Raw genomic sequence first — 26552 nt, forward strand, 5'->3', positions numbered from 1 at the left:
TCATCTTCAATCACAATAATTGATTTATTCACTTTTAGAGTGAGGATGTTCTTGGTTTTCTCGTTATTTATTGCAATTGTTTTCTTCTTCTGTTTGAAGCGTAGAGTCAGTTCATATTTAAATAAGAGAAGAGAAATTACTCACAAGAAAAAAGAATGATCGAAAAATAGTTAGCATTTATATCTACTATTTTATACACAATGCAACAATAGCTATTTTGCCATTTATTCCTATTGGCAAAATAAAATGTTCTTTTATGATTTTTAGTGTGTTTTTAAGAAATTCATCACTTTTGCATACTCCGTGGCTAATTTGACAGGGAAGCCTTCCATCTAATTCTATTATATGCCCATGATTACTTACAAAAGATACATAATGGAACTCTGATTTATCACAGTCTTTAGTTAGATCTCTTGATGATAATTTTTCGTGTAGATACTCAATATTCTTGTCATTTATTAAATAAAACCCTCTTTCTCTGGGTAGATCATTTGGATCACCTTTTAAATTCAATAACATCTTGGCGATGCTTTCTTCTTCAAGTTCTATTTTATCATTATTCAAAATTGAATGTAAAAGCGCAACTGCACTGCAAGAATTCGTAATGTATTGTTTCATGAACCAAACACTCTGGGAGATATTCATTTCGCATCCTAATTTATTTCTCTTTTTGCAAATTTTTTCATCATTAATTGGTACTAAAGCTATTAAAGAAATTGGATTTATACCACAAAAATAAAATTCGGTCTCTTCTGTTGTGTAAATATCAATAAAGCTAATTTTAGATTTAACACCTAATCCAACGGAATACTCTTCAAGTAATTTTGGATCAGAAATAAGAGGTTTCCATATTTTGTTTTTTTTATTCATAAATCTGAATTTTTCACAGCTGGCGGAAAACTTTGGAAAATTTTTCATTTCAGCAGAAATGATAATATAAAAATAATAGTTCATGATGAAAGTATTTAATGAACAAAATAAAGAGGAATTTAAAAACCCTCTAACAAATTTTGGAAAAGATGACAAAATTCATAGCATGCTGTTTGGGCGTTTAACTCTGGAGCAAAAGAAGGCAGTATTTACTAACCATGAAAGTTCATTGCTAATTGTTGCAGGCCCAGGGACTGGAAAGACTGCAACATTAACATCTAGAATTGTTCGTTTTTTATTGAGTGGATATTCACCAATACTTGCACTAACATTTACTAGGAAGGCAGCAAATGAACTTAAAAGTAGAGTTTCAATTGTTTACTCATCTTCTTCAAAAATTATTTATTCAAAGTCAAAACAAATAAAGAATGATTTAAGAAATGAAAAGAGTTTATCAGATTTTGTTCCGACTCCAGAAATATTTATAGGAACTATTCATTCATTTTGTTGGAAGCTTCTTAAAGAATATGGATCTTTCATCGGCTTACCAAAAGATATTGCGATAATTGATAAGGAATTGGCAATTAAATTGCTAAAGTCTTGCTTATCTGAAAATTCAAGTAAAGTCACATCTCAATTATCAAATTATTCTCCACTTATTTTTGATCCAGCCAATTTTGATGAAATCGAGAGAGACGATTTTGATGATAATATTTGTGATCAAACTCACGATATTAAGGGTGAAAATGAGCAATGTAAAAATTTATATAATTTAAACAATATAAAAAAAGAAACAGGTATTGACCAAACTACAAAAAATAACGAATTTGAAAAAGTATTTAAAATTATTAAACTGATGAAAATAAAAAAATTTTTAAATAAAAGTGAATGTACAATAGATGATGTTAATGGAAATCATGAATTACTTGGAATTTACTACTTATATAACAAAAAGATGGTGGCTCATAAACCTTATTTAGTAGATTACACAGATTTGATTACACTTGCATTAAATTTATTAGGAAATAATATTAATATAAGGGAAAAAATTCAGGATTCGTACCCTTATATATTTTGTGATGAGTTTCAAGATACATCTAAATTACAGTTTAAAATACTTGAATTGTTAACTAAAAGCATAATAAATAAAAAAAGAAAATTTGAAGCTGAAAAATTCACTAAAGATCAAAATCTAAGGAGAGGAGGAATTACTGTGGTTGGCGATGATGATCAAGCAATTTATAGTTGGAGAGGCGTCGAAACTGGAGTGTTTTCACAATTTTCTTCTATGTTTAAAGATAACATTAATTTAATTTATCTCAGCACAAATTTTAGGTCGACTAAATCTATAATTCAAGTTTCAAACAACCTTGTAAAAAAAAATAAATTTAGAATATCCAAATTATTAATCAGTAATAATGATTTTGGCGTAGAGCCAGTAGTTTATTATTTTCCAAAGCAAATTGATGAAATGCATTGGATTGCATCCACAATACTGCTTTTAAAAATGAAATTTAACTATTCGTGGAGTGAATTCGCTATATTGGCAAGAACAAATGATACTCTTTTTTATGTTGAAAAATTATTGAGCGATAAAAAGTTTTTAATCAGTTGTTTGGAAATGCTCCAAGATACTGAGAATATAAACAATGAACGAGGCTGGTTTAAGATGATCTCTAATGATTTATTAGATTTTGATGTTGACCAATTAAGTCGATACAAATCTGCTGAAATTACTTTTCCTCTCGAAAATACATCTAGAAATAATCCAAAATTTGCATCTGACTTGCTGTACAGAGCGGAGATATTAGATATTTTATCTTACTGCAGACTAATTATTGATGAAACTGCAGATGATTGCTTTTTGAGAATTTGCAATCGTCCAAAAAGAGGTATTGGCGATAATGCTATAAAGTTAATAGAAGAATATGGTGCTAAAGGAATCTCGTTAATGAGGAAATCTACCCAGCCCTTGAATGGAATTTGTGAATTAGACACTTCTGTTTATGGAAATACAACAAATGTATATACATCAATAGTGAGCGTATGCAGAATGTTAGTATCAAGTAAATTTGAAACAAAATCTAAAATTAATTATAAGCTACATAAAAAAAGCATAAATTCTATTAAAGCATTCTTAGATTTCTTAGATGATTTAAAACAATTCATTAAGAATAAGGTCTCAGTATCAGAAATAATTAATTTAATAGTGAAGAAAATGAATCTTGATAATCAAAATGAAATAATGGTGAAACAATCTAAAAACAAGAGGTTACTTCAATCTAATTTAGTTGATAACATTAATTCTAGTACAGAAGATTCTGAAAAAATAAATTCAAGAAAATTGAGCACCTTAAATTCTATCTCTACCCTTTTAAAGTATTCAGAACCTTACACACCAAACGATGAACAACCTACTGGGTATGAATGCTTACTCTGCTTTCTGCAAGATGCATCTAATGGTTTATTACAAATAAAAAAGGGAGAAAAAATATCTTTATCAACTATTCACAGAGCAAAGGGACTTGAATGGAAAGTTGTTTTTATCCCTAAATTCGTTGACAAAGTATTCCCTTTATATAGAGAATCAGAAAATTTGGAGATAAAAAACGAGTTCGATGAAATCACTATAGAAGAAGAAAGAAGAATTGTTTATGTGGCATTTACAAGAGCAAAAGAACGACTTTTTATTAGCGTTCCATTAAATGTTGGAAAACCTTCACCCTTTATACAGGATGCAAATCTTTCCAGTTATAATATAAATTCAAAGGAGAGGGAATTAATTAAACAATTTCCGAGAATAGTAACTGGGAAAAATTGGATAAAAAGTTAGAGTAATTAAAAACTCAACATTCAGGCACCATTTTCAATCAAAGCTTCCTCTAACTTAGAAGATAATGGAGGGTTTCTAGATAATTGTTGTAGGCATTTATTTACACTAAAATCTTCAAATTCTTCAATGCCATCTGGGGATTTTCTAACAATGTAGAAACATTTGCTACATAAATCATCCTTGCTTGTAGAATTTTCGTGGATCCTAATACAGATTGAATCTATTCCTTTGGTTTTCTTTTCACGTTTTGGGTGATACTCCAAGATTGAAAGAAGTACTTTATATGTTAAACTTTCTTTTTCAAATACGGTATTAACTTCAGATTGTTCTAAAACTTCTTTAATACATCGCCTTAGATGTTCTATTGATGCAAATGTTTGCCCACCTACAACTATTGGCATTGACATAAATGCCATTTTTTGTTTATTAAGTTCTTTTTCTCTTTCTTTTTGTATATGCCTTGGAAAAACTGAATTTATTATTTTCCTCGCTTCATCTTGACTAGCAAGTGAAATAGGAATATTTTCTTCACCAAATGTCAATTCCATATTTTCGATAAGCGATTTATCATTCTTAAATGGTTTAAGCAAAATATAACATGTACCATCTTGAGTTGTTTGTGATACATATCTTATTAAATTTTGGCTTTCTGGCTGCAATTCTTTAAGTTTCTCTTTTATAGAATCTTTAACAGAAGACCAAGATGCAGTTTCAGGCAAATTTATAATTTTTAAAATACAGCCACCAGCGTGAAGATCTTTACTATTAATTAAATTCTTTTCTTTTGTTTTTTTCTTTGACTCTAAATCGGGTAAATTTTTATTTAATTTTATCATTGCTTTCCCTTCCTGGTTAAACTCAATCAAGATCATTTCATGACCTTTAAGCGCATCAATAATTTCTTCTTCTTTAGTAATACCTAGATTCTTGATTTTTGAACAATTCAAAAGGTAAGAAACAAGTAAACGATTCTCAGGGTCTGAACGCATTATATTCTGGAAGAACGAGTCCGTTTTAAGATTTTCATCTGAAAAATAATACTCTAGTTGTTTAATCAGCGAAAATCTAGTCTCTTTTCCAATTACAAATGAATCGGCTTTAATTCTTTTAGGCTCGCAGTTTCCTCCTATAGGAGAGGGCGATCGTGAGCGAATTTTCTTAATTTCGGTCATATTGAATAAAGTATTAATTATGAAGTAGTTAGTAATAATTAACTTTTTTTTTTTTTGCAATTGCGCGTAGCAACGCATCACCATTTACTAATATTTAAATCAAAAAAAAATTCAAATAAAAAAAGTTTAAAAATTAGTATTTTTACAAACCAGAAATATTTATCACAGTTTCTAAGCGACTTTTTATAGCTGTCAAAATTCCTAATCGTGAAATAAGAAAAAAAAAATTAAGTAACAAAGTGATGAGCAGGATAAACAAAATACTTTGTGAAATAATGTTTATTCTGTACAGCAAGTTTTAACCATTGTTAATTCAAATTATCAATATCTTATTAATTAAAGATTTCCCATGTAAGACGAAACGTATATTCGGCACCGGGAATAATATGGCGCTTTAATATATGTCTCAGAAATCAATTAGTAACTGTTATAAAGGTAAGTTATGTTAAAGGCAATTTGAGGATATACTAGTGCCAGTGTCTACGTACAGATCTTATGTATGCTTGAAATACACGCTATTAATGCATAGCTGGAGAGAGAGAAACGTATAGAGGGGTAGCAATTCTTATGGTTTCTAGTGACTGATACTAGCATAAAAATAACATATTACATACAAGACATCTATATTTATGCCAGTAAAAAGCAAAAATAAATTTTTCTGGCGGTTATACAATGCATTATAAAACTTGTCAATTTATGTGTCGGTTCTAAAATTCTGATAAATTTTAATTATTGCAACATAAACTCTAGAATTCAAATTATCTAGAGTCATTTGAATGCTTAGTTACATATTTAAATATGGAGAGTGAAAGCCGTATGAATAGTGATGAGGTAGTACTGTTTCAAGAACAAGATTTAAACAAGTCTGAGCCAACCGTTCAGTCACCAAATTTTGAATCACATGAGCCTTTTACCGTTGAAGATAATTTTGATGATAATTGCAGTAGCACAACTGGAGCTAGTGGATATAGGGATGCTTCGGTTTCACCTCAAAGATTTTCCAGTATCGGACATGAAATTGGAACCGATAGTATTTCCGCATCTAGAGCTAATGGCATTGAACTTGAATTCAATAATTTGGATTCTTACAAAGATAGCGGCTCAAGTGGAATACATAATGAAATATGTGTTACTGAAGAATTAGAAAAGGAAAATCAAAATATTGAAATAGAAACTAACCATTCTACATCAAACATTCCAACTACAAAAATCGTTAATGCTAATCATGAAAATGAAAATTTAGAGAATACAGATATTAGGCTCGATAATTCCGATATAACATATGACAATTTGTCTTCAACCGAATTTCTATCCAGACAGAGAGCCCTAGATAGAGCTAATGTCTTTTTAAGATGGAATTTGGCTCCTACTAAACAACAGATTGCGGAGTTTTTAGAAATGGCCCAAGGTAAACTAAACTTGAGTATGGTATCTGAAAAAGGATACGACTATTGTTTACTTTATTTTGAACTTCTTCGTGATGGGCTTATTAATGCTCATCTATGGCGCGATACTACTATAGAAGAACTTGATTTGGCAATTACAGAAGCTCGTCAAACCTTAAATGGTGAAATAACTCCTCCCCAAAACATCAAGAAGCGTAGGGTTAATAATAATACTCTACAGGAAGACCATTCTTCGTCTTATAATTCAACTAATATTGAAAACGAAAAAATTCCACTCCATATATTAGCAAAAGTAAGTAAAAGTCATTCCGAATTAGATGACGCAGCTTCGGAACTTCAAGAAACCCCAGTAAACTTTAATTTTGAGCAAAGTATTAAAGTTGATGAAGTTGAAAGAAAATCAAATGTAGATAATGAAGATCTTGACAACTCATATAATAGTTTAGGATGGCAAGGCATCAATAGTAATAGCAGTAAGGCTAGTGATATAAGTATCGAAAGTAATGGCTTGAACTTGAACAAGGATACCAGTGCCGAATCTAATAAAGATGGAAGTGATACCGACGATACGGGGGATAATACTCATGATAATGAAGGCAACTCATCTTCTAGACAGGATGCTATGAACCGTCTTTTAAATCCAAAGTCAGGGTGTAAAGGTGTTTCATGGTCGAATCGACAGATGGCTTGGCTTGCATTTTGGAAGGAAGATAATCAAAGAAGGTCAAAGACATTTTCCGCAAGAAAGCTTGGATTCGAAGAGGCCCAAAGAAGAGCCATAGAGTTCTTGCGTCGTAAGAGAGAGGAGGTTCGCATGAAGACACAAGCGCATTTATATGAAGAACTCCCTAGAGTTGGAACAACCATTAATTCATCCAATGATAATTCTGGTATTAAAACTCCAAATAGACGTAACTATTCTAACTCGAATGCTACAACGGCAACTCCAGCGACTCCAATAACTCCATTAGAGCTTGACCAATATTCAAATACGGTACATCAGTTTATTCCGGGATTTGATGACTCGACGCGCAATTTGATAGCTGGAGCAAACCCACTATTTAGCACATCGGGGAATATATTGGCAAATAACATTCCATCAATGATTAATCACGGCACTACTGTCCAACAAAACGTCATTCAATCCAATATTGGGCAGCCAAGTATACTAACAGCTACTGCGGCTGCAGCTGCAGCTGCTCACCAAATGGGATTACCATTTCATCTTGCTGCGCTTTCATCCATAGCAGGAGGTATTCCGATTGATCCCTCTATTTCTGCTACTGTTGCCGCCGCAACAGGCATGAACCTTGGTGTTCAAACTCCTCAACAAAGTCAAGCAAACTCTATTAATAATTTTACACAAGCTGCTTTGATGGCTGCAAATCCCTTCTTTATGTTTGGTGCAGCAGCAGCAGCAGCAGCAGCAGCAGTAGGTTCTAGCAATACTCATATAGGGTCTGGTAGCTCCAACTCTCATTTCCCTTGGCAACAATTCCAAAATACTGGAATCGGACCTCTGATTCAGAGTCAATTACAAGTAGATATGAGAGATGCACCCTTTCCCCAATCAATTAGTAACCTTGCCTCAAACAGACCCGAACAAAAGAGTGATAATAAAGATGACTCTTCAGAAGTGAACAAAAATCCTTTAATAGAAAATGAAGATGAACAGAATCACAGTAATGATAAGACTTTAGTCGGTGAATCAAGAACGGAAGTTATAGCTAACGATGTAAATGAGTCTTTGATGGGAAACTTTAAATCAACACCAGAAATTGAAGATGACGTAAGTTCGATCACCAATTTGTCGGCACATGCTCGAACACTAGATGTTTATAGGCACTGACGTCACACAGACTCTAATACAATTTATCACTTAATATAGTCTTAAATTGTATTATTATAGTTTATTGCAATTTTTCACTAATCTGTATATTATTGTTTTAAAAATTTAGAAATAATTAGTAACTCACTACTTTAAAGTAATTTCTTATTATTGAATCTATTGTCTTGGAGATATTCATGCTTAAGATCAAAATTTTTGAATTAAATGTATATCTTTCACTTTCTTGAATGAGAAATTTTTTGTGGTTGATTTTTTTGGCTGTGTGAATAAAAAGAAGAATTGAATGCACACTTGTGAGCAAGAATATTTTTGGAAGAATATGAATGGAAAAAATAATTGTATTAATAAAACTTAATTAAATTATTGCTTTAGTGTAAAATGCCTGAGAAAGGAGGTGTTGTCTTAAAAATTAAACATGCAGCAGAAAATTATAACGAAGATAAAAAAGATGGAAAAATTGCTGCAAAGAAGCAAATAGAGCTTGAACACAATGCAGCAAAAGCTATTATGAACTTGAGACACAGAAGAGATTGTAATGGAGAAGTCACCAGGTTTTCTTGGTGTAGCGACCCATTATGTAGAATGTGGTACGATATGACTCAATTTTTTGGCTTTTTGGGAGAAGATATTATTGATACAGATATTGATAATGCAATTATTTCTGTAGCAGATGGAGGAAGTGGAATATATGAAAGGTTGATAGTTCTTGGGCACAGAATTCTTGACGCTACAGGAAAGGAATATGCAGTAAAAAAATATATGAATTCAGGTATAGATGGCATGCCTAAAGAAATTAATAAAATAGTTGGTGAATCTAATAAAAAGTTACTTGTCTTTTTAAAAATGCGTTGGTTGAGTAATAATGTATGTTCTATAGAGTGCCTTTCAAAATTTGCAAAACGATATTGTCATTATTGTAAAGCGGAATTGAATTCTGATTCAAATAAATGGGACGATATTAAATTATCTAAGTATGTCAAGTTTTGCATTTCATTTTGTATTTATGGTCAGGGAATAATAGATTGGAACAACCCACTAAATATTGAAAATAAACTTTGCCAAAGATTCCCTTGGTTAGAGGTATTAATAAGAAGTATGGATATGAGCATACTTAATCCTTCTATGCAGGATGATGGAAAGTTCCTATCAGCTGAAGGTATAAGGAATGCAAAAATTTTGGGAATTTTACACAGGCACTTTGGATACAATAGGGGAAAAAAAGATATTCCCCCCAGAGTTTTATTTGCATTAAACACGCCTGAAGGGTCTCAGTTACCTGAAGAAAAGACTGGACAAATGATTTTCAGTCATTACATCAGCCATTATTTCAAGGCAGTAGCTTCTGAGCATGGCTTTACTGGAATTGATATACTACACTGGGTAGAGAAAGAAAAAAATATTTTATTACAAAGTAATGCTGTAGAATTATTTGCCTTAATAGACTTGGAGCTAGGTGAGGTTTACTCTAATGGTGTATCATCAAAAATAGAGGAGAAATTTTCAAGATATAGAGGGTTATTTTTTTCATTAATTGCAAATATGTTTGTACTATGCGAAGATGATAAGAGTGCACAAATATGGTTGCAAGAGTTAGTTACATGTGTTAGGCAGATACAACTTTACATAATTGAGTTTTGCGAGTACAGTAATTCAGAGTCCATGCAAAAAGTTAATAGCATTCCCCAAAATGAGGTTTTCACTATTTCAGAAACTTCACTTGATCATACTCATGTCCCTGACATTTTTACAGATTTGGAGCCTGAAGAAATAATATCATTTATTAGTTTACTTGAAAAATGTAAATCACCAGCAATTGTTGATGCCTTAAAAGATGTAATATCAAGTTCAAAAAACTGTGTCAATGCAGTTACTGAAATTGCCTCCATTCCACAGAAATGGTTAAATGAAGCTATCATTAAATTTGCAAAGTTTTCTAAGCATGAAGCAAAGAAAACAGTTAAGAAGTGTAATAAACTTAGCTTGTTTAGCGAATCTTGCAATGTAGAATCAGATAGTAGCGAACAAGAGCAACCAACAAATACAAATTTGGAGAAGCACGACAAAAGGAGCAAGGAAACTACATCAAGGGATAGTAAATGTAAAAATTCAAATAAAGATATAGACTTTAATTTAAAAATAGAAAGTTCGAAAAATATCCACTGTGCGAAGGCTTTAGGTCCAATTTTAAGACCTGTGTCCCTTAAAGCACGAAATGATGAACTTGGCCTCGAAATTCAGCCGGTTTCTCTAACATTTATTGATGAAGAAGGTAACCCTGTACATTATACTTTAACTCCAAACTCTAGTGCCATTCCAAATGGAATAGTAAAGCCGATAGGCGAAATAGTTAATGAAAATACAAAAGATAACGCAATGAAGGAAAATGACAACTCAACACCTAAAAATAAATCATTACACGTTTTTTCGAGAAATATTGGTAGAAGCAGATCGCCTAATCAAAGAAATTTCAAAAAAAAGGAACACGGAGTGTTTATATGTGGTGATTTCTCCGACCATATTGAGGAAAATAATCCTATAAGAGTTTATAAAGACCAAAGGGATTACATGAAATTTAGCGGATATAATACAAATGATTTTCCAATCAACAATAGTTATTATCATTACTAATAATATGAGTTATTGAAATTATTATAGAGCAGTTGGATAATCAGCGTTACTAGATCATTTAAATAATGATATATTTTCAAAAATTTATAAATTTGAATATTTTGAACAGATTGTTACTTTAGAATTTTTAAAGCAATTAGAGTAATAATTATTTCTAATTACAAACATTATATTTGATAAATCAATTAAATCTATATGCTTTCTGAAGAAATCAACACATAGATGTCTTGATAGTTAATTTGTTCAAATTTTAAAATTTGGGGTAAACATAAAAATGTCTTGGAGGGAATTATCAATTATTTAAATAAAGAACAAATGAGAAAATTTAAACTAATTTATGAACCAAATGCTTTCATAACAACCTCTTCAAAAAATAAATTTAGCAGATTTAATCAAATATTGAAGCTTTTAAAAAATTCTTCTCAATTTATCATTTCTGAAAAAAAAACAGGTTTATTTTGGATCTCACATAAGAATAAAGGAGATTGGCATAAAACAGATAATTTAATACCTAAATATTCAAACGATAAGGACCCTAAAATAAGTATAATTACAAAAGTAAAATCAATAGAAAATCACCTTGGGTCTATAGAAACATCGAAAAGAGTAGAAAAAAAAGTGCCAACAAATAGCGCGGTTAGATTATTTCATGTGAGCAATATGATAATAAAGCTCCTACTTGGATCTGCGAAAGAAACATATAGCGATTATAAACAGGGAAATGGATTTTCAGTCAAGGGAAAAATATTAGGAAATGAAAATATTGAAACAGTAAATCAAACAGTAAAGTTACTAAGGGGGGTAGCACTTAAGTTTGCACAGTTTATTAATCTAAATAATATTGGTATTCCCATTGAGTTATCGAATGCACTCAATGATGCAAAAAAAAATGCGTTTGCAATTCCAATCTGCCAAGTACATAAATTAATGGAATTAGAGTTTGGGAATGGTTGGAAGGAAAACATTTTTGCCTATTTTTGTGAAAATCCCTTTGCAGCAGCTTCAATTGGACAAGTACATCATGGAATTCTTAAAGATGGACAGTCTGTAGCTGTAAAAATTCAATATCCTAACATAATGAAGGCTATTTTATCGGACATAAATCTATTTCAATTGATAAACAGTTATTCCCGAATTTTCCCAAAAGGGCTATTTATTAATGAGCTGATGGCTGAATTAAAAAAAGAATTAATTTCTGAATGTAATTATGAAAATGAACTTTTATTTTTGAAATATTACAGGGAAAAAATCATTCCCACTATGAATGTGTATGATTTAAAAGTGAATTTTTATATACCAACAGTATTTAATCATCTTTCTACAAAAAAAATTTTGACAACAGAAAATATGAATTCAGAAAATACAATTGAAATCTCATCTTTGTTCCAAGATAATATAAAAAGCACATTTGGCTTACAAAATACTATGGAGTTGAGGAATTCAATAGCAGAGTCACTTCTTTATTTGACATTACATGAACTTTTTATTTTTAGAACGCTTCAAACAGATCCAAATCCTGCAAATTTCCTGGTGGATTTGAAGAAAAATCGAATAATACTGCTGGATTTTGGGGCAGTAAGATCATATTCAGAGGATTTTGTTGATGACTACATTAACATGATTAGATTCGCAATTAGTGGATCAGAACCTGATATCATTAAACAATTCATTAAAATGAAATTTATTTTGGGGACTGAAAGTGAAGAATTCATTAAATTGCACTGTAATGCAATCAAAATGGTCTCTGAGGTGTTCAAGTATTCTCCATCCCCATTTGACTTCTCAAAAAGTGAAATAGTTGCAAATATTTCAAAAATTGTCCCAAATATATTGCTAAAAAGAGAAACGCCCCCTCTTTCTGATTTTTATTCACTACACAGGCGCATCGCTGGATTCTTTATAATTTGCAGTCGTCTCGGAGCAGCGATAAACTCACATAAAATATTCAATCAAGTATTGGAGAAATATAATACGAGAAGAGTTAAATCAACTCCTAACTAGGCCTGTTCTACTAGAATTCGTGGAATCATATATAGTTTATATTTGAAAATGCTAAGTTTAGTGCATCAATAAAGCTAAATTCACCAAAATTTTTAGACCCATTAATAACGTTTTTCTGATAAATTTTACTCAAATTTAAAATCTACATTCGAATCAGGATTATACTTAAATTCTGGCTCAGCACTTTCAATTGTATCAAAGATTTCTTCGTGATCATCTTCGTATTCATACGGGAAATAGGAAACAATAATATGGAATGCCTTTTCGTAAATAGCCTTTGAAGGAGCTTCTTGAAGCTTCTCAAGCCTAGATAGTCCATAAGCTTGTTCTACAAGGGCGCAATATGGATTTTCTTGAAGACCACGTTCATGCTGTCTTATCGCACCTGTCTTTAAAATATTCTCAATTGCCTCTAGAGCCACGTTGATTACCTTCGCATCCTCAATGCTGAGCAAGTCACAAAGAGGTTTGATCACCCCCTGGCTAACTAAATATTCAATTTGTTCGACGGTGCCTCCTGTTGTCGCATTAGAAATCGCCCATGCAGCTTCCTTTTTCACATCGAACTCTGCAGTGTTTAGTAGATTAACTAATGGAACAATTAATCCGTTGTCAATAATTTCTTGGATTTGTTCTTTGTTTCCTGCTGTAATATTTGACACAGTCCAACAAGCTTCTTTCCTAATTACCTTCTTGGGAGAAGATAAAAGTTGTAAAAGGTACTTCGCAGCTCCGCATGATAGAACCATTTGAGTTTGTCTATCATCGCCCGTAACAATATTTCCAACACACCTAAGTGCAGGAGTCTGAACAAGGGGTGATGGATGACCCAAAAGCTCTACAAGTCTGGGGCATGCTTCGCTCCTTAGTACCGCCTCAACACGATCATTGGGCCCATCTGAGATATAACTAAGCGCCCAACAAGCATCTGTCATAACTTCCAAGTCAGAAAAATATAAAAGTCTACATAGCACTGGTAGTGAGTGAGACACCATTTCGAATGGGGGGGGTGGCCTACCTCTACAAAGGTTGTTAACCGTCCAAGTTGCCGTCCTTAGTATGCTGGTCTTACCACTAACCTTGCCACCTACTGTACTCGGTGATTTTACATTCATCATTTGTTCGCTATTGTCCAATGGACCTATTTCTAGTGCAATTAATTGTAGGATTGGTGGAAGCGCACCTGCTCTCAATACTAAATCACGGCAATTTGCAGAATCACCCGCTATATTACCGAGCGTCCAAATAGCTTGTTCTTTAACTTCAAGTTTTGGACTATTTAAAAGTTCAACACATTTTGGAATCGATCCGTGTCTAACAACTTCACAAGTTTGCTCAGTAGTACCAGACGATATATTTGTTAAAGTCCATGCAGCTTCGAACTGAAGATTTGGGTGGTCATAATCACTTAAAAAATGAACCAAACGAGGGATCACCCCAGCGTCAATAACTGCCTGAATTGGTGGGTTGTGCTCTCTAGAAAGCAGCCTTCTTAAGCCTTGTGTTGCTTCAAACTGAGTACTGAATTCTTGACTCATTATTCCCTGAGATAATGCCGGAATATGCTCAACACCGTACATATTTCCTGATTGGATATTCATACCCATAGATATATCATTATTTTCACCATCGTTTCCTTGACGTCTCTTACTAAGTTGTTCATCACGTTGTTGTTTTCGAATTTGCGCTTGCTGTTCTTCACGCTTCCTTCTAGGGTCATCAAAGGTCTTTTTATAAGCCTTCTTATGGGTTTCCAACTTATCCATTGTCGCTATTATCCCAATTTGTAATATTTTTTTTAACCCACAGTTAACTATTACTCTCACTTATTTAAAGAAAGTGGAATTTTGTGGCGGCAGTTTATTCCCGCATGAATGAATTTTTATCCATCTTAATCAATATACGACTCATTGAAAAATAATTTTGTATAAATACTAAAAAATTTAAATATACATCAAGTACAATTCACACCGCCAAGTCTATCTCGATTATAAATTAATTTGCAATTTTATTATTTGATTTTGTAAATAAATAATGAAGGATGTATCTGCTATTAGTGGATTGATGGGTTCATACCTTCTAAAAGGATGGATAATGTTAGGCGATGCTTGCCCATCTGTAAGTATCAATTAAATTCAAAATATTCTTAACTCAGCTAGTGTGAAGAAGTACCTTTATTAGAAGATCCTTCGAATGGACTGAAGTATTGTATGAAATGCTCTCCTCCAATGATATCCAGTAGAAACTCAAATAATAAATTAGCTGAATCGCTAAGCAACGAAGACAAACTGAACATGTTCACTAATATCGAAGCAGACTGCACCAATAAAGAGAGTGGTAAAATAACAATTAAAAATACTCTCGAAGAAAACGTTAACCATATGGTAGTTGAAATATCAAAAATAGGTGTGAGCGCATTAAACAGCGCAGATTTTACTATCGAGAGGAGGTAAGTTATTTTTTTTTCTTAAACTACGGTTAATTGCTTAAAGACTAGAAATTGTTGACAAGGCGGCAAACACCATACACAAATTACTTAGCATCTATATGCTCGACTATAAATAATGTATGTAATTGGCTCTAATTATTTCTGAAATTAAACTGGAATATTTGCACCTAACGGGCTATTTTTCATCTCTTTGTTGAGCAGCTTTAATGAACGCCTCTTCAACTTTTCTTCTTGCATCCGGTTTATCGCCTTTTTCTTCTCTCTGTTGATTTGAATCGTTTGCTACAGATTGAAAAATTGAACCAAGTTCTATGAGAGCTAGTGCCCTTCGCTTTCTTGTATTTAGATCAACTCCCATATCTTTCACTAGTTTCTTAGCAACTGTCCTGACTGTATCTTCAATGTCCATTATTGTGATCTGAAGCATTGTATCCAATATAAGTGGTAACGTCTCTTCGAACTGCTGCTGTGTTCTTGCTGATTCCTCTGCATCTTGTTCCAAATTAGATTCATAGGTGTGTTCATTTTCTGCAGTTCCACTGGATTTTTTTTTAATGGACGACTGCAGACTTTGAGCTGCCATAGCTGTTCTAATTGCAGTAGAAGCCATTTTCCAAGTAGATGCAACATTCCTTGTCTTTGCTTGAAACTTGGCATACTTACCTCCTATTCCGAGAAAGGTGTCGATTTTTCCTAAGTATTGAGAACCATAATTTTCATAACTCCAGCCAATTGCCTCAACCATTGCGTCACAAAACGAATTGTTACATAAACTTTTTGCTTCTTGAGAAATCGATTCTCTCCAATTAATAAGAATCTCTGAAGTTTCAATTGGAACTGATTTTTCAGCATCAAACTCTTCCAGTATAGGAGTAATTATCTTTCTCATTTCTATTGCAAGTAAAATTGTTCTTTTATTTTGTTCGTTCTCAATTGCTTGCTCCATCTCTATTGAATTTCCAGCACCATTTTGGCCATTATTAGTGGTGGCAATCTCAACAAGAGAAACCATTTTCAGTTTGCCTACATACTTTTCTAAACTATCAGACCCAAATAAAATTGTAAAAATCAAATTCGAATCAATAACGGGCATATCATAAGTAGCACCAATTCCATATTCATCATATCTCTTCCTGCGTTCAGGATCAGCAAGTATTTGATAAGCTTCGCCCAACTTTTGAAATTTATCTTTTGCGTCTGCATCGTCAGGATTTTTATCTGGATGGTATTGTTTTGCCTTCCTGTAATATTGCCGTCGAATTTCATCTGCATCTGCATTTGGCGAAACAGATAACAAATCATAATAAGTTGTATCTACAACATTTTTTGAATCCAAATTTATTGATTCTTTTTTATTATAATCGCCAGTTTCATAATTATCATTTTTTTGTGAATATTTTATTTCCTTTTCCTTAAGTCGCTGAATTTCATCATCTAACGAATAGTAATATTCGATCCACTGTCTGTTTTTTTTGTCCCATTTCCTCCCCTTATTACTTTCAGTTATGGCCTCTGGAGTATTCGCTACTCCCCTCGCCATTTGGTATCCGGCAACTCCAACAGCAGTTACAGGTAGTGCAACTGCTGCAACTAAACCAGCGCCCATTCCTTTGAAAAACCCAGATACACCTTCGGTAGCAGCTCCGACCACAGGTGCGGCGACTAATGTTGCAACACCAGCTGCAACACCCTTCCCCACTGTCTTCATTCCGCTGCTAAACCCTGCCATTGCATCTCTCGGTCGTCTTGTTGAAAACAAGCCACCCAAAACACCTTCATCGCTATATAATAAAGAGTTCATGTCTTCACCTGAAATATTCTTAGATCCTGACCGAATAGCCAGTTGATACCAAGAAGAAGTTGATTCATCAAATGAAGTACTTCCAGGCTCAATTTTAGAATATCTTTGGTTATAGGGCAGCTCCTCAATATTTGCCTCGGATTTGGATCTTTCTTCAGGCCTCTCATGCTCGACTATATTCGATGAAGTAGCATCTGACAAGAATGCATTATCTTTCACATTACTTCGTTCTTGCTCCATTATTATTATCTGATTAAATTACTAGTTACATTATGAAGTTTAGTTGAACTTGCAAAAAAACACTCACATTGGCGCCTAAGTATCATTATCTCGCAAGATTGTCACTAAATGCATGACTTGAAAAGATAATTACAAAAGATAATTAATTAAAAATCTTATCTATCTATAATAATCTAAAGTTTTCTGTTGATAATTACAATATCATCTATCGAAAGATCTCGTCCAATTAATAGTCTTTTGCTAATAGCTCTGTGTAAGCTCTATCAAAATTATACAGTAAATTTACATAGAAATAATCAGTAATCGACTTACAGATAACGTAAACGCTTCCCCCCTAGCTCTATCGTTTTGCTCGTCGAGAAGCTTGAATAAATCCATTAGCCACGTGTTTGGTGATTTTCCTTCATCAATGTGCCTAATGATAATCACATGAAACGTAGAATCTATTAATACTTACTTGATGAATCCTAATGGAATTTCTTCTTTTGATAAACTTGAATCCGAAAGAATGCTTTGCGCATTAACTAACAGGTTAATATATTCCTGGCTTGAAAGAAAAATGATTAATTTAAATTTTAAGTAATAAAACTTACACACCGTTTTTCAATTTGTTTGAACTATCTGTATTTTCATAGCTGCTAGAAATAACTATTTCGTTAGTAATAGTTGTTAAGTTTCTTATAATGTTAATGTAGCACTCTAAAAGAGGGTCTATGGATACCTTGTTCTCCATTCTTCCTATATTAATTCTGCAAATGGCTTAACTCTTGATATATTTTAATATACAAAAATTAATCGGCAAATTACTACGCGAAAAAAAACTTTTTATTCAGATATTTTTGATTTAATAAATTTCATAAAGCGCATAGAATATTTATCTGGTGGAACCGCTGAAATGCCGTTTGATGATCCAATAATGATCGCTTTGTAAAGTCTTTCAAACTTCTTAATGGTGCTCCAGGTTGAGAAAAAGTCAATAAATCCCAGGTAGTAAACTTTCTTTTGATCAGAAGAGAGAATTCCAACGAATTTTCTATTATTCTTATTTTCAATAAGAGACCTGATGTTCATGGCGTCATCCTGCACATAATGTATTCCAATCAGGAGCGAATAATCCATTATGTTATAAAGTTCAAAAAATTTACAGTCTACTTCTAGTTGCTTTAGCAAATCAATTTGATCTCGCTGATTAATGTGCAACATTTCCTTATTATTTTTCATGTCCAACTCTTTTAAAGCAATAGTCTTATCTTCCTGAAGAATTAAAGGCGTAGACCTTCCAATCCAGCTTCCCTTTATATCGTATCTTCTATGTATTTCAACGGGAGTATGAAAAATATTCTCCATTACAATAAAAAAAATTTTGTGTATCTTACTTTTCCTTAATATTGAATTGCCGTTACTCGAAATTTGTTCCCTAATTGTATTGAATGGTTGAAGTAGAGGCTTTTTAAATCTAAGAGCATGAAGCCCATATATTCTTGTTATTAAACTGCTTTGGTTACTTTTAATATGGTTAAAATACTTACTCAATATGCTTCTAAAGAACACTGCCGTCTTTTTTCCCACAGTTTTTATTAAAAATCTACCGTCTGTAGTATAATAAAAAAATGCACCAGACTTTCCTTCGCTACATAATTCATTCATTGAAGACAAATTTCCCAATACCATATTTCCCAATAACTGTTCTGGGCCAACACTTCTTACATATGATTCAGGAGAAATATTGCATATTTCGCGGATCTTTCTGAATACCATGGGATTATAATCAATAAACTGTACAGGTTTCATGAATCCTCTATAATCATTTGACTTTTGAATTAAAACATTTGATTTAGTGTTTGATTCCCTCGAAGTCCTGGGAATTATAAAAAACTTTTCTTTCATTATAAAGTCGTAATCTGCAACATCTCGGTTCGGTTCTGAATAAACTCTCCCAATTGCCAGCCTCATTCCAACCATCATATTCAATACTGTATTCCAACTTTCATGCCCAATGTAAACTGCATATCCCTTTGTTATTTTCACTACAGGAACATTTATACCACTTATCGTGGGTGTTTCCTTTTCAGAGTGAGAATTTTTGGACTTTATTGAAGATATATTTGCCCTGGAACCCTTCACTTTAATTTTGCTTGATGTCTTTGCCATATTTTGGAATCCTCCGCTAATATTGCTTCTGCGCCTATAAGTGTGTATCAAGGAGACTCGCTTCCGATTATTAGAACAATAGCTGTTCCTACTATAATCAAGGGTACTGCTCGACTTATGCATAAACGTTTTCTTAATCATTTCGCTTGCAGACATACGATGTTTAGTATTCGGAGCAACATTACCTTTATTAATGTACATTTTCTTTCGATTATAAACTTTTTTTTATTATTCCCCAATTAAAATTGTTATATGTTACGATTTGAGATGATGGCACCATATTCTGCAAAGAATAGATACTTTTTTTGTAAATTGAATCAAGCATCTCGATATTATTATTCAATACACTTTTAAGCAAGAGCATGTCATGATTAAATATTTGTACTATGCTATTAGTATCAGTAAAATTTTGAGCTTCAAACATATTTGTGTTTTTATTGATATCAAAAAGCATACAATTTAATAAATTATTTTCATTTGGGCTACGAATCCATTTTTCTAGAGTGTTAAGCGAATCAGTTGTCTCTTGTTTAATGTTTTTAATGTCCTCTAAAATATTAAAGACCTGTAGCTTCAGTCGAGAAGTAAACTCCTTTTCAATAGACTCGTTATACCCAACTCTATCAATTGGTAGCCTATTAAAAATATTAATTCCCTCGAATATTAACGGCGATTTCCTGTTTTCAATATCTAAGTCATAAGATTCAAGAATATTCGGGGTTATTATTCCAAAAAATGAGAGAAACTCTGGGGAGTCTTGAATAGCTGCTTTATAACTTTCAAAGTAGATTTTGGGTTCATTTTGTTCATCTTTCACCGTTGAATAGTCGTTGAAAAAATTTTTAATTTCTTGATCCGAGAAATTTAATATTTGCGGCCCAACAAGCATATATCTAGCATTATCAATTGCCCTAATAGATTTTAATAACTTCTCAAAGGTGATTCCATCACTCAAATTCATATAATTTTCTCCCTTGATTACCCTGTAGGAAAACCTTGCCTTTTCATCGAAATTATCGGAAATCATTATCGCTAGTGCTCTACCAAACTCGTAAAAATCAAGCAAGTTATTGTTATCAGTGTCCATTGCGTTAAAAATCATTTGAGAAAGAAGCCCATCATCTAGTAGCCCCAAAACGATTCTAAACCTCCGAATATCCATGAATCCTAGTGTGTGATGTCGAGATAAAATCAATTCAAATTTATTTTGGCATTTAATAATATATAAATATATATCATTATAGTTACAAAATACTAATATTAAAGAGCTAATAATAGAACTTACCATTATCTGAGTTTGAGATAAATGTATTGTAAAAATCCCTAATTTGTTTTGTGGATAGGTTTGTCTCATTTTGGATTTTTGTAAAAATGTCTTGTTTTAATTTGAAACTCGAACATTTCCTAAAGAAAATTTTGATTTTATGCATTTGTTCAAATAATAGTTACTATATATAGCATATCAAAAATCGAATGTACAACTTTCGATCAAACAGAATTATTAGATATGAATCAATACAAGTAAAAGATATTTGAAACTCACTGCGCGGGAGAAAAGTTCAGAAACATGTAAATATTTCGAGAAATTAAGAGAAAATGACAAACAATTATTTAAGTTAATAGTAGATATGCTACATCAAAATTTGTCACATTAAGTTCAAGTATATCACAATAGTTACTTTGTGTCATATCTGTTCGTAAGTGACGTTCTCTCTTCCTGAATTGTTTTGGATTTATTAAATTGAACTGGTTTTTTACTTGCAATAATGTGGTACTGGCCTTCGCCTCTTATCATAGCGTTTAGTGGTATCCTCACGGTTTGACTATTTACAAGCCACATTAGAGCTCTTCCAATGTAACTTGAAGAACTTTTGGAATTAACCTAATTTTCATTAGTTAAAAAAAAAAAAACATGTTTATGTAATGACTTACTTTAGATAAGAAAGGCTCTACTTCCGTCTTCAAAGAATAAATGACGTTGGTAGTAATATTGAATTGCTTAATAATTTGGAATCCAGTATTTGCAATTGTATCCTAATTTAGTATTGAACGAAGATTCCTTAATATTTTGCAAGCTTACCTTTATATCTGGCCAAGCAATTGTGGGTGAAATATCTGCAAAGAGCATCATTCCACCTGGTTTAAGTAAGTCAAAAACTCCCTTTACAAACTTGTCAAAATTTGGATAACAGTGAGCAGATTCAACATTCAACACAATATCAAAAGATTCAGGCGCAAAGTAATTTTCAAGTTCCATACTGCTTCCAACATAAAATACTTTATTTCCAGCAGGAATCAAATCATTCCTATATATTTGTCTGCATAATTCAATCCCCTGATCACTGATATCAATCCCAGCATAAGACATCGGCTCAGCAACACTGCAAACTACAACTGAGCCTCCTCCTCTTCCGCAGCCTACCTCTAAGATGGATTTACCTTTGAAGTCATCATCATAAGTAGATAGAACTGCTGTATAAAGCTGCACTGAGTTCCAAACATCATTAAAGTTTGGCGGGGACTCTTTCTTTAGCTTTTCCAATTTAGACTCGATAAATTTATCTAGCTCCGAATTTTCAGGAGGGCTATGAGGAGTTTTAATTGCATAGCCATAGTTCATAAATGAGACATCAATGTTAGAAGTGTACTGTAACTTTGTAAATAGTGAATTGCAAGCATTATAACAAAATCTCCAAAATGACGGAGCAATATTCAATAACGACTTAAGGTGCCAATAAGTTAGCCAAACGAAGGTTAGTATTGAATCAATTACTGTAAGTATTTTCATTTCTCCTAAAGCCCTAAGATCTGAGTAAATAATTATTAAAATTGATTCTTTACCAAAAAAAATGAATGTAAATGAAATATCCTAACTTGCTTGGAGCGATAAACAAGTCGAGTGATAACCCTCTTAAGTTTCGAAAAAAAAAAAACCGAACGCTTTTGTCAAAGTTCAAGTACGAGCAAAAACAACTTTCGTATTTTCGAAAAAAAAATTGTAAATATGTAGTTTCATTAAAGCACTAATGAATGTAATACAAAGTTATACTTTACATTTTATCAAATTAACTACTCATGCAACTTAAATATACCAACCAGACATAAATGTGTGGCCAAGAAGAGTATTAATGAATACAACATAGAGCTTACTATATTTTATTTTATCCTTAAGCCTCTGCAATTACCAATTGATAAAAATTTGCAAAAAGAAAGAACTTTCCCGCAAAAATTTTAACAGAAAACCACCTCACAATACGTTTAAAAATATGTCTATACGAATGAAAGTGAGGTAAAGTGAGAATTCTTAGAAAAAAATTCTTAATCCAGTTAGATTTTTCCTACGAAAAAATTTATGGGAAAAGTTTGGATGGTATGTTTTGCAAAAAAATAATAATATGCAAAATAGAAAATGAATCTTTCTCGTCCTGGATCATCTAAAGTTAGAACAAACGAGCATTTGAATTTTAATGTGAAAAACAAATTAAATAGAACAAAGATTACGGTGGTTGTCAGAAAACGACCTCTTACTGATAACGAAATCTCAAGGAATGATATTGATGTTGTAGAGGCTGTATGCGACGAAAATACTATTTATGTCCATGAATTGAAAACCAAAGTAGATTGTACTAAATATATAGACAAGCATTCATATACTTTTGATCGAGTATATAGTGAGCAAATCAACAATAGAGAACTATATGAAGATATTATACGTCCTTTAACTGAAAACATCTTTACCCCGGGATTTAAATGCTCCTGTTTTGCCTATGGCCAAACTGGAAGTGGAAAGACTTATACAATGATGGGAAGTGAAAATACGGCTTATTCTAATAGTTTGCAGAGGAGAACTGAACGTGAACTTGGAATTTTCGAACTAGCAGTTAATAATATTTTTGAGCTTCTTGAACAAAGCGAACATGAAAATAAAGAAGTTTATGTTTCGTTTTTCGAAATCTACTGCGACAAACTATATGATCTACTTAACAATCAAAAGCTTGTGAGCGCAATGGAAAACAGTAAACGTGAAGTAGTTGTTAAGGATCTAACTGAAAGATTGATAAAAACCCGGGAGGACTTGTTATCTGTGATCAGCAAAGGATTAGAATATAGAAGAACTGCCCAAAATAGTATGAATGATATGTCATCCAGATCTCACGCAATTCTGCAAATTGAAATTAGATCCAGAATTTTTTCTGTCACAAAAGAATCTACTCTTCAATCTCCCCTTTCTCCGAAATTCATTACATATGGGAAAATGGTATTTATTGACTTGGCAGGAAGTGAGAGGGGTGCAGACACAGTGCATAGCACAAGACAGACACAACAGGATGGAGCAGGGATTAATCGCTCTTTACTTGCTCTAAAGGAATGCATTCGAGCTCTACATGACCAACAAAGCAGCCATGTTCCTTTCAGACAATCAGAATTGACCAAGGTTTTAAAAGATGTATTTGTTGGAAATGCACACTCTGTTATGATTGCAAATATAGGCCCTTGTTACTCTTGTTCTGAACAAACTTTAAACACTCTTAGATATGCTCACAGGGTTAAAGAACTGAGGAAAAAGTCAGTTACCAGATCAGATACTTTTCATAGCGATAAATACTCTTCTAAGCATCCACTTTCTAGAAAAACAACTGCGCCTGCAAATATGTCTAAAAAAGATGCATCTTCCAGTAATGAAAGCCCAAGATCATGTACTGAAGAGGAATTTGAGGAATCTAATGCTGATACTGAGTTTAGAGAAGATGATTTCGAAATTAGCCAGGAAATGATCAAATACGGAAATGTTGTAGAGCGTAATTTAAGTCGATCGTCTCCAAACATGCCTAATGAAGAGCATCTGTCAATCAGAAATGAATCTCCACAAATCGAAAAATTATTTGGAAGAAGCAGTATTTTTAACATTCCTGGTATTGGCATTGTCAATACCGACACGATTCCGGAGGCTGATCTAAACAAATTAAAAAAATATTTGGGTGAATACTTTATTAAAAAACAAGAAGAACTTGCATCAAACCATGCAACACATTTGGGTGTGTTGTGTGAGTGTTTGAAGGAAGAATCGCTAATACTAAAAGACTTGTTAAAGAAAAACTATAGCAGAGAGAGCTCTAATGAATACATCCAAGAATTAAAAAGTTTGGTTACGAGGAAGTCAGAATCTTTGGAAAACCTAAAAAAAGAATTGGTAGAAATCGAAGAACTCATATCGATTATGGATACTATAGGAATCAGGTAACAAAAATTAATTGTTTGATTGTTAATTATAAGTAATATTCATCTTTAAAGGTTTAAATTACCCATCTAGTGAATTCCCACGTTTGTATATCTATTTTCAATTGTTAATTTATATGTTCTTACAATTATAGAATTAGGTAATTTAATTAAAAAAAATATTAAAATAGAAAGAGAAAAGTTAGAAATATCATATGCAAGTAGAGTTTTCTATAAATTGAAAGTTCGAGTGCACTTAATTTTTTCCATTATAGTACTTTTAAGTCAAGTATTAGTTCAACTTTTCTTATTTAACAAGCTGTCAGGAGACTGAAACCGAATCCTTTACTTAAATCCTTATTTTTATTATTAAAGCATAAATACAGCTCCAGAATCAGATTTTTTGTTAGAAAACTACCTTTACCAGTAGAAACCAGTAATAGATATTTCTACGAAAAAATTATTGATATCCAGACCAAATTTATGGAAGAGAGTGCCCAAATCTCCTATCAAGATTAAAAAGCCCAATTTATAATGCAATATAATGTAAGTTGTAAAAATTGCTTTTTAGAGCAGAATGAATCTAATGCCACAATATAGCAGGTGTGCATAAAAAAAAAACAGCGGCAATACTGATTAACCATTTTTTTAAAAATGTCGCTGTTCCAGCCGAGTAATCAAATCAAACTGACCAATGTTGCAGTTGTTCGCTATAAGTCTCATGGAAAAAGATTTGAAGTTGCGTGCTATAAAAATAAAATTCTGAATTGGAGAAGCGGAGTAGAATGGGATCTTGATGAAGTTTTACAGATTAGAACAATTTTCGCAAATGTCTCAAAAGGCCAAGTGGCGAATTCCGATGATTTAAATACCGTTTTTGGAACAAACAGCATTGATAATATTTGCAAAACTATTTTGAGTAAGGGTGAGATTCAAGTATCAGAAACAGAAAGAAGTTATATGCTAGACAAACAATTTACCGATATCTGTCACATGCTCAACAGAATGACTGTTAATCCAAAAAATAACTTGCCACTATCCGTAAAAATTATAGAATCTGAACTTAAAGATTCTGGATTTTCTGTATCATTAAATAAAACAACTAAGGAGCAAGCACTAAAAGCGTTTGACATATTAAAAAAGCGTATTCCTGATCAGATTGAAAGAGCTAAAATGATGCTAAAGTTGTCGGTAGATATTGTAAACAAACAGAATATAACTAAAAAGCTTAATGAATTTAATGTATTTCCTATCTCATCTGAAGAAAAACATAATACCTATAGCATTACGTTTCTTTGTGAGCCACGATATTATCGAGAAATAGATCAGTTGGATTGCAAATTACTCTTACTTGACTCAAATGTAAAAACTATTGACAAAAATTCAAATTTAGATAATCCAGAAGCTATTCAACTTGAACTTTCTAACAAAAGCGATATATTGTTTGATTCAATAACTACCGACCCCAGGCATATAATTGATAAAAAACTAGAAAAAACAGAAGTTAGTATTAAAGAAAATGCAAATAAATTTGTAAAACCGATTGTCTCGAGTTTGAATATAGAAGAAAGCAAACGTGAGATTAAGTCTAACATGCTTCTTTGTCGCAAATGTAATATTCAATTGATGGATCATAATGCGTTTAAGCAACATTACCGATCTGAATGGCATATTTTTAATACCAAAAGAAATGCAAGAAAAATGGAGCCGATTAGTGAGGAAGAATTTCTAGAGCTTCAGCAAGATATAAAGTTGGGATTTCTTGCAGTAGAATGACTTCAGCCCATTATTGCTGAAATTCAATATTAAAACTTAAGATTTATTTCTATATATTTTATAATAAGTTAGATCATTTTAATGAAACTTAGAAATAGAAAATAATTACATTTATATTTGATAATCAGTTTAGTTACTACACAATAAATCTATTCATTG

General features: G+C 32.3%; 13 protein-coding genes across 13 annotated transcripts; 7 read left to right on the plus strand and 6 right to left on the minus strand.

Annotated features, from left to right (window-relative positions):
* Nucleotides 1–186: 186 nt before the first annotated feature.
* Nucleotides 187–954, minus strand: Chro.80372 (ubiquitin carboxy-terminal hydrolase L1; gracile axonal dystrophy; protein gene product 9.5). Its single annotated transcript, XM_663419.1, has 1 exon — nucleotides 187–954. The coding sequence occupies one exon, from the start codon at nucleotides 952–954 to the stop codon at nucleotides 187–189; it is 768 nt and encodes a 255-aa protein (XP_668511.1).
* Chro.80373 (helicase) lies at nucleotides 953–3703 on the plus strand. The annotated part of the gene is made up of 1 exon (XM_663420.1): nucleotides 953–3703. One exon carries the CDS (start codon nucleotides 953–955, stop codon nucleotides 3701–3703), a length of 2751 nt encoding a protein of 916 aa, XP_668512.1.
* Nucleotides 3704–3723: 20 nt separating this feature from the next.
* Nucleotides 3724–4959, minus strand: Chro.80374 (RNA-binding protein). Its single annotated transcript, XM_663421.1, has 1 exon — nucleotides 3724–4959. The coding sequence occupies one exon, from the start codon at nucleotides 4957–4959 to the stop codon at nucleotides 3724–3726; it is 1236 nt and encodes a 411-aa protein (XP_668513.1).
* Nucleotides 4960–5673: 714 nt separating this feature from the next.
* Nucleotides 5674–8130, plus strand: Chro.80375 (hypothetical protein). The annotated part of the gene is made up of 1 exon (XM_663422.1): nucleotides 5674–8130. One exon carries the CDS (start codon nucleotides 5674–5676, stop codon nucleotides 8128–8130), a length of 2457 nt encoding a protein of 818 aa, XP_668514.1.
* A 378-nt stretch (nucleotides 8131–8508) lies between these two features.
* On the plus strand, nucleotides 8509–10758 carry Chro.80376 (hypothetical protein). The annotated part of the gene is made up of 1 exon (XM_663423.1): nucleotides 8509–10758. The coding sequence occupies one exon, from the start codon at nucleotides 8509–8511 to the stop codon at nucleotides 10756–10758; it is 2250 nt and encodes a 749-aa protein (XP_668515.1).
* A 315-nt stretch (nucleotides 10759–11073) lies between these two features.
* Chro.80377 (ABC1 family) lies at nucleotides 11074–12759 on the plus strand. The annotated part of the gene is made up of 1 exon (XM_663424.1): nucleotides 11074–12759. The coding sequence occupies one exon, from the start codon at nucleotides 11074–11076 to the stop codon at nucleotides 12757–12759; it is 1686 nt and encodes a 561-aa protein (XP_668516.1).
* Nucleotides 12760–12884: 125 nt separating this feature from the next.
* Chro.80378 (importin alpha) lies at nucleotides 12885–14525 on the minus strand. The annotated part of the gene is made up of 1 exon (XM_663425.1): nucleotides 12885–14525. One exon carries the CDS (start codon nucleotides 14523–14525, stop codon nucleotides 12885–12887), a length of 1641 nt encoding a protein of 546 aa, XP_668517.1.
* A 444-nt stretch (nucleotides 14526–14969) lies between these two features.
* On the plus strand, nucleotides 14970–15212 carry Chro.80379 (hypothetical protein). Its single annotated transcript, XM_663426.1, has 1 exon — nucleotides 14970–15212. The coding sequence occupies one exon, from the start codon at nucleotides 14970–14972 to the stop codon at nucleotides 15210–15212; it is 243 nt and encodes an 80-aa protein (XP_668518.1).
* A 171-nt stretch (nucleotides 15213–15383) lies between these two features.
* Nucleotides 15384–17249, minus strand: Chro.80380 (hypothetical protein). The annotated part of the gene is made up of 1 exon (XM_663427.1): nucleotides 15384–17249. One exon carries the CDS (start codon nucleotides 17247–17249, stop codon nucleotides 15384–15386), a length of 1866 nt encoding a protein of 621 aa, XP_668519.1.
* Nucleotides 17250–18074: 825 nt separating this feature from the next.
* Chro.80381 (phosphatidylinositol-4-phosphate 5-kinase) lies at nucleotides 18075–19601 on the minus strand. Its single annotated transcript, XM_663428.1, has 1 exon — nucleotides 18075–19601. The coding sequence occupies one exon, from the start codon at nucleotides 19599–19601 to the stop codon at nucleotides 18075–18077; it is 1527 nt and encodes a 508-aa protein (XP_668520.1).
* Nucleotides 19602–21399: 1798 nt separating this feature from the next.
* Nucleotides 21400–22188, minus strand: Chro.80382 (methyltransferase). The annotated part of the gene is made up of 1 exon (XM_663429.1): nucleotides 21400–22188. One exon carries the CDS (start codon nucleotides 22186–22188, stop codon nucleotides 21400–21402), a length of 789 nt encoding a protein of 262 aa, XP_668521.1.
* Nucleotides 22189–22809: 621 nt separating this feature from the next.
* On the plus strand, nucleotides 22810–24642 carry Chro.80383 (kinesin-like protein). The annotated part of the gene is made up of 1 exon (XM_663430.1): nucleotides 22810–24642. One exon carries the CDS (start codon nucleotides 22810–22812, stop codon nucleotides 24640–24642), a length of 1833 nt encoding a protein of 610 aa, XP_668522.1.
* Nucleotides 24643–25271: 629 nt separating this feature from the next.
* Nucleotides 25272–26393, plus strand: Chro.80384 (hypothetical protein). Its single annotated transcript, XM_663431.1, has 1 exon — nucleotides 25272–26393. The coding sequence occupies one exon, from the start codon at nucleotides 25272–25274 to the stop codon at nucleotides 26391–26393; it is 1122 nt and encodes a 373-aa protein (XP_668523.1).
* Nucleotides 26394–26552: the final 159 nt, after the last annotated feature.

The sequence above is a fragment of the Cryptosporidium hominis genome (assembly GCF_000006425.1).
Source record: "Cryptosporidium hominis TU502 chromosome 8 CHRO018129, whole genome shotgun sequence".
In the NCBI taxonomy this organism is placed as follows: domain Eukaryota; phylum Apicomplexa; class Conoidasida; order Eucoccidiorida; family Cryptosporidiidae; genus Cryptosporidium; species Cryptosporidium hominis.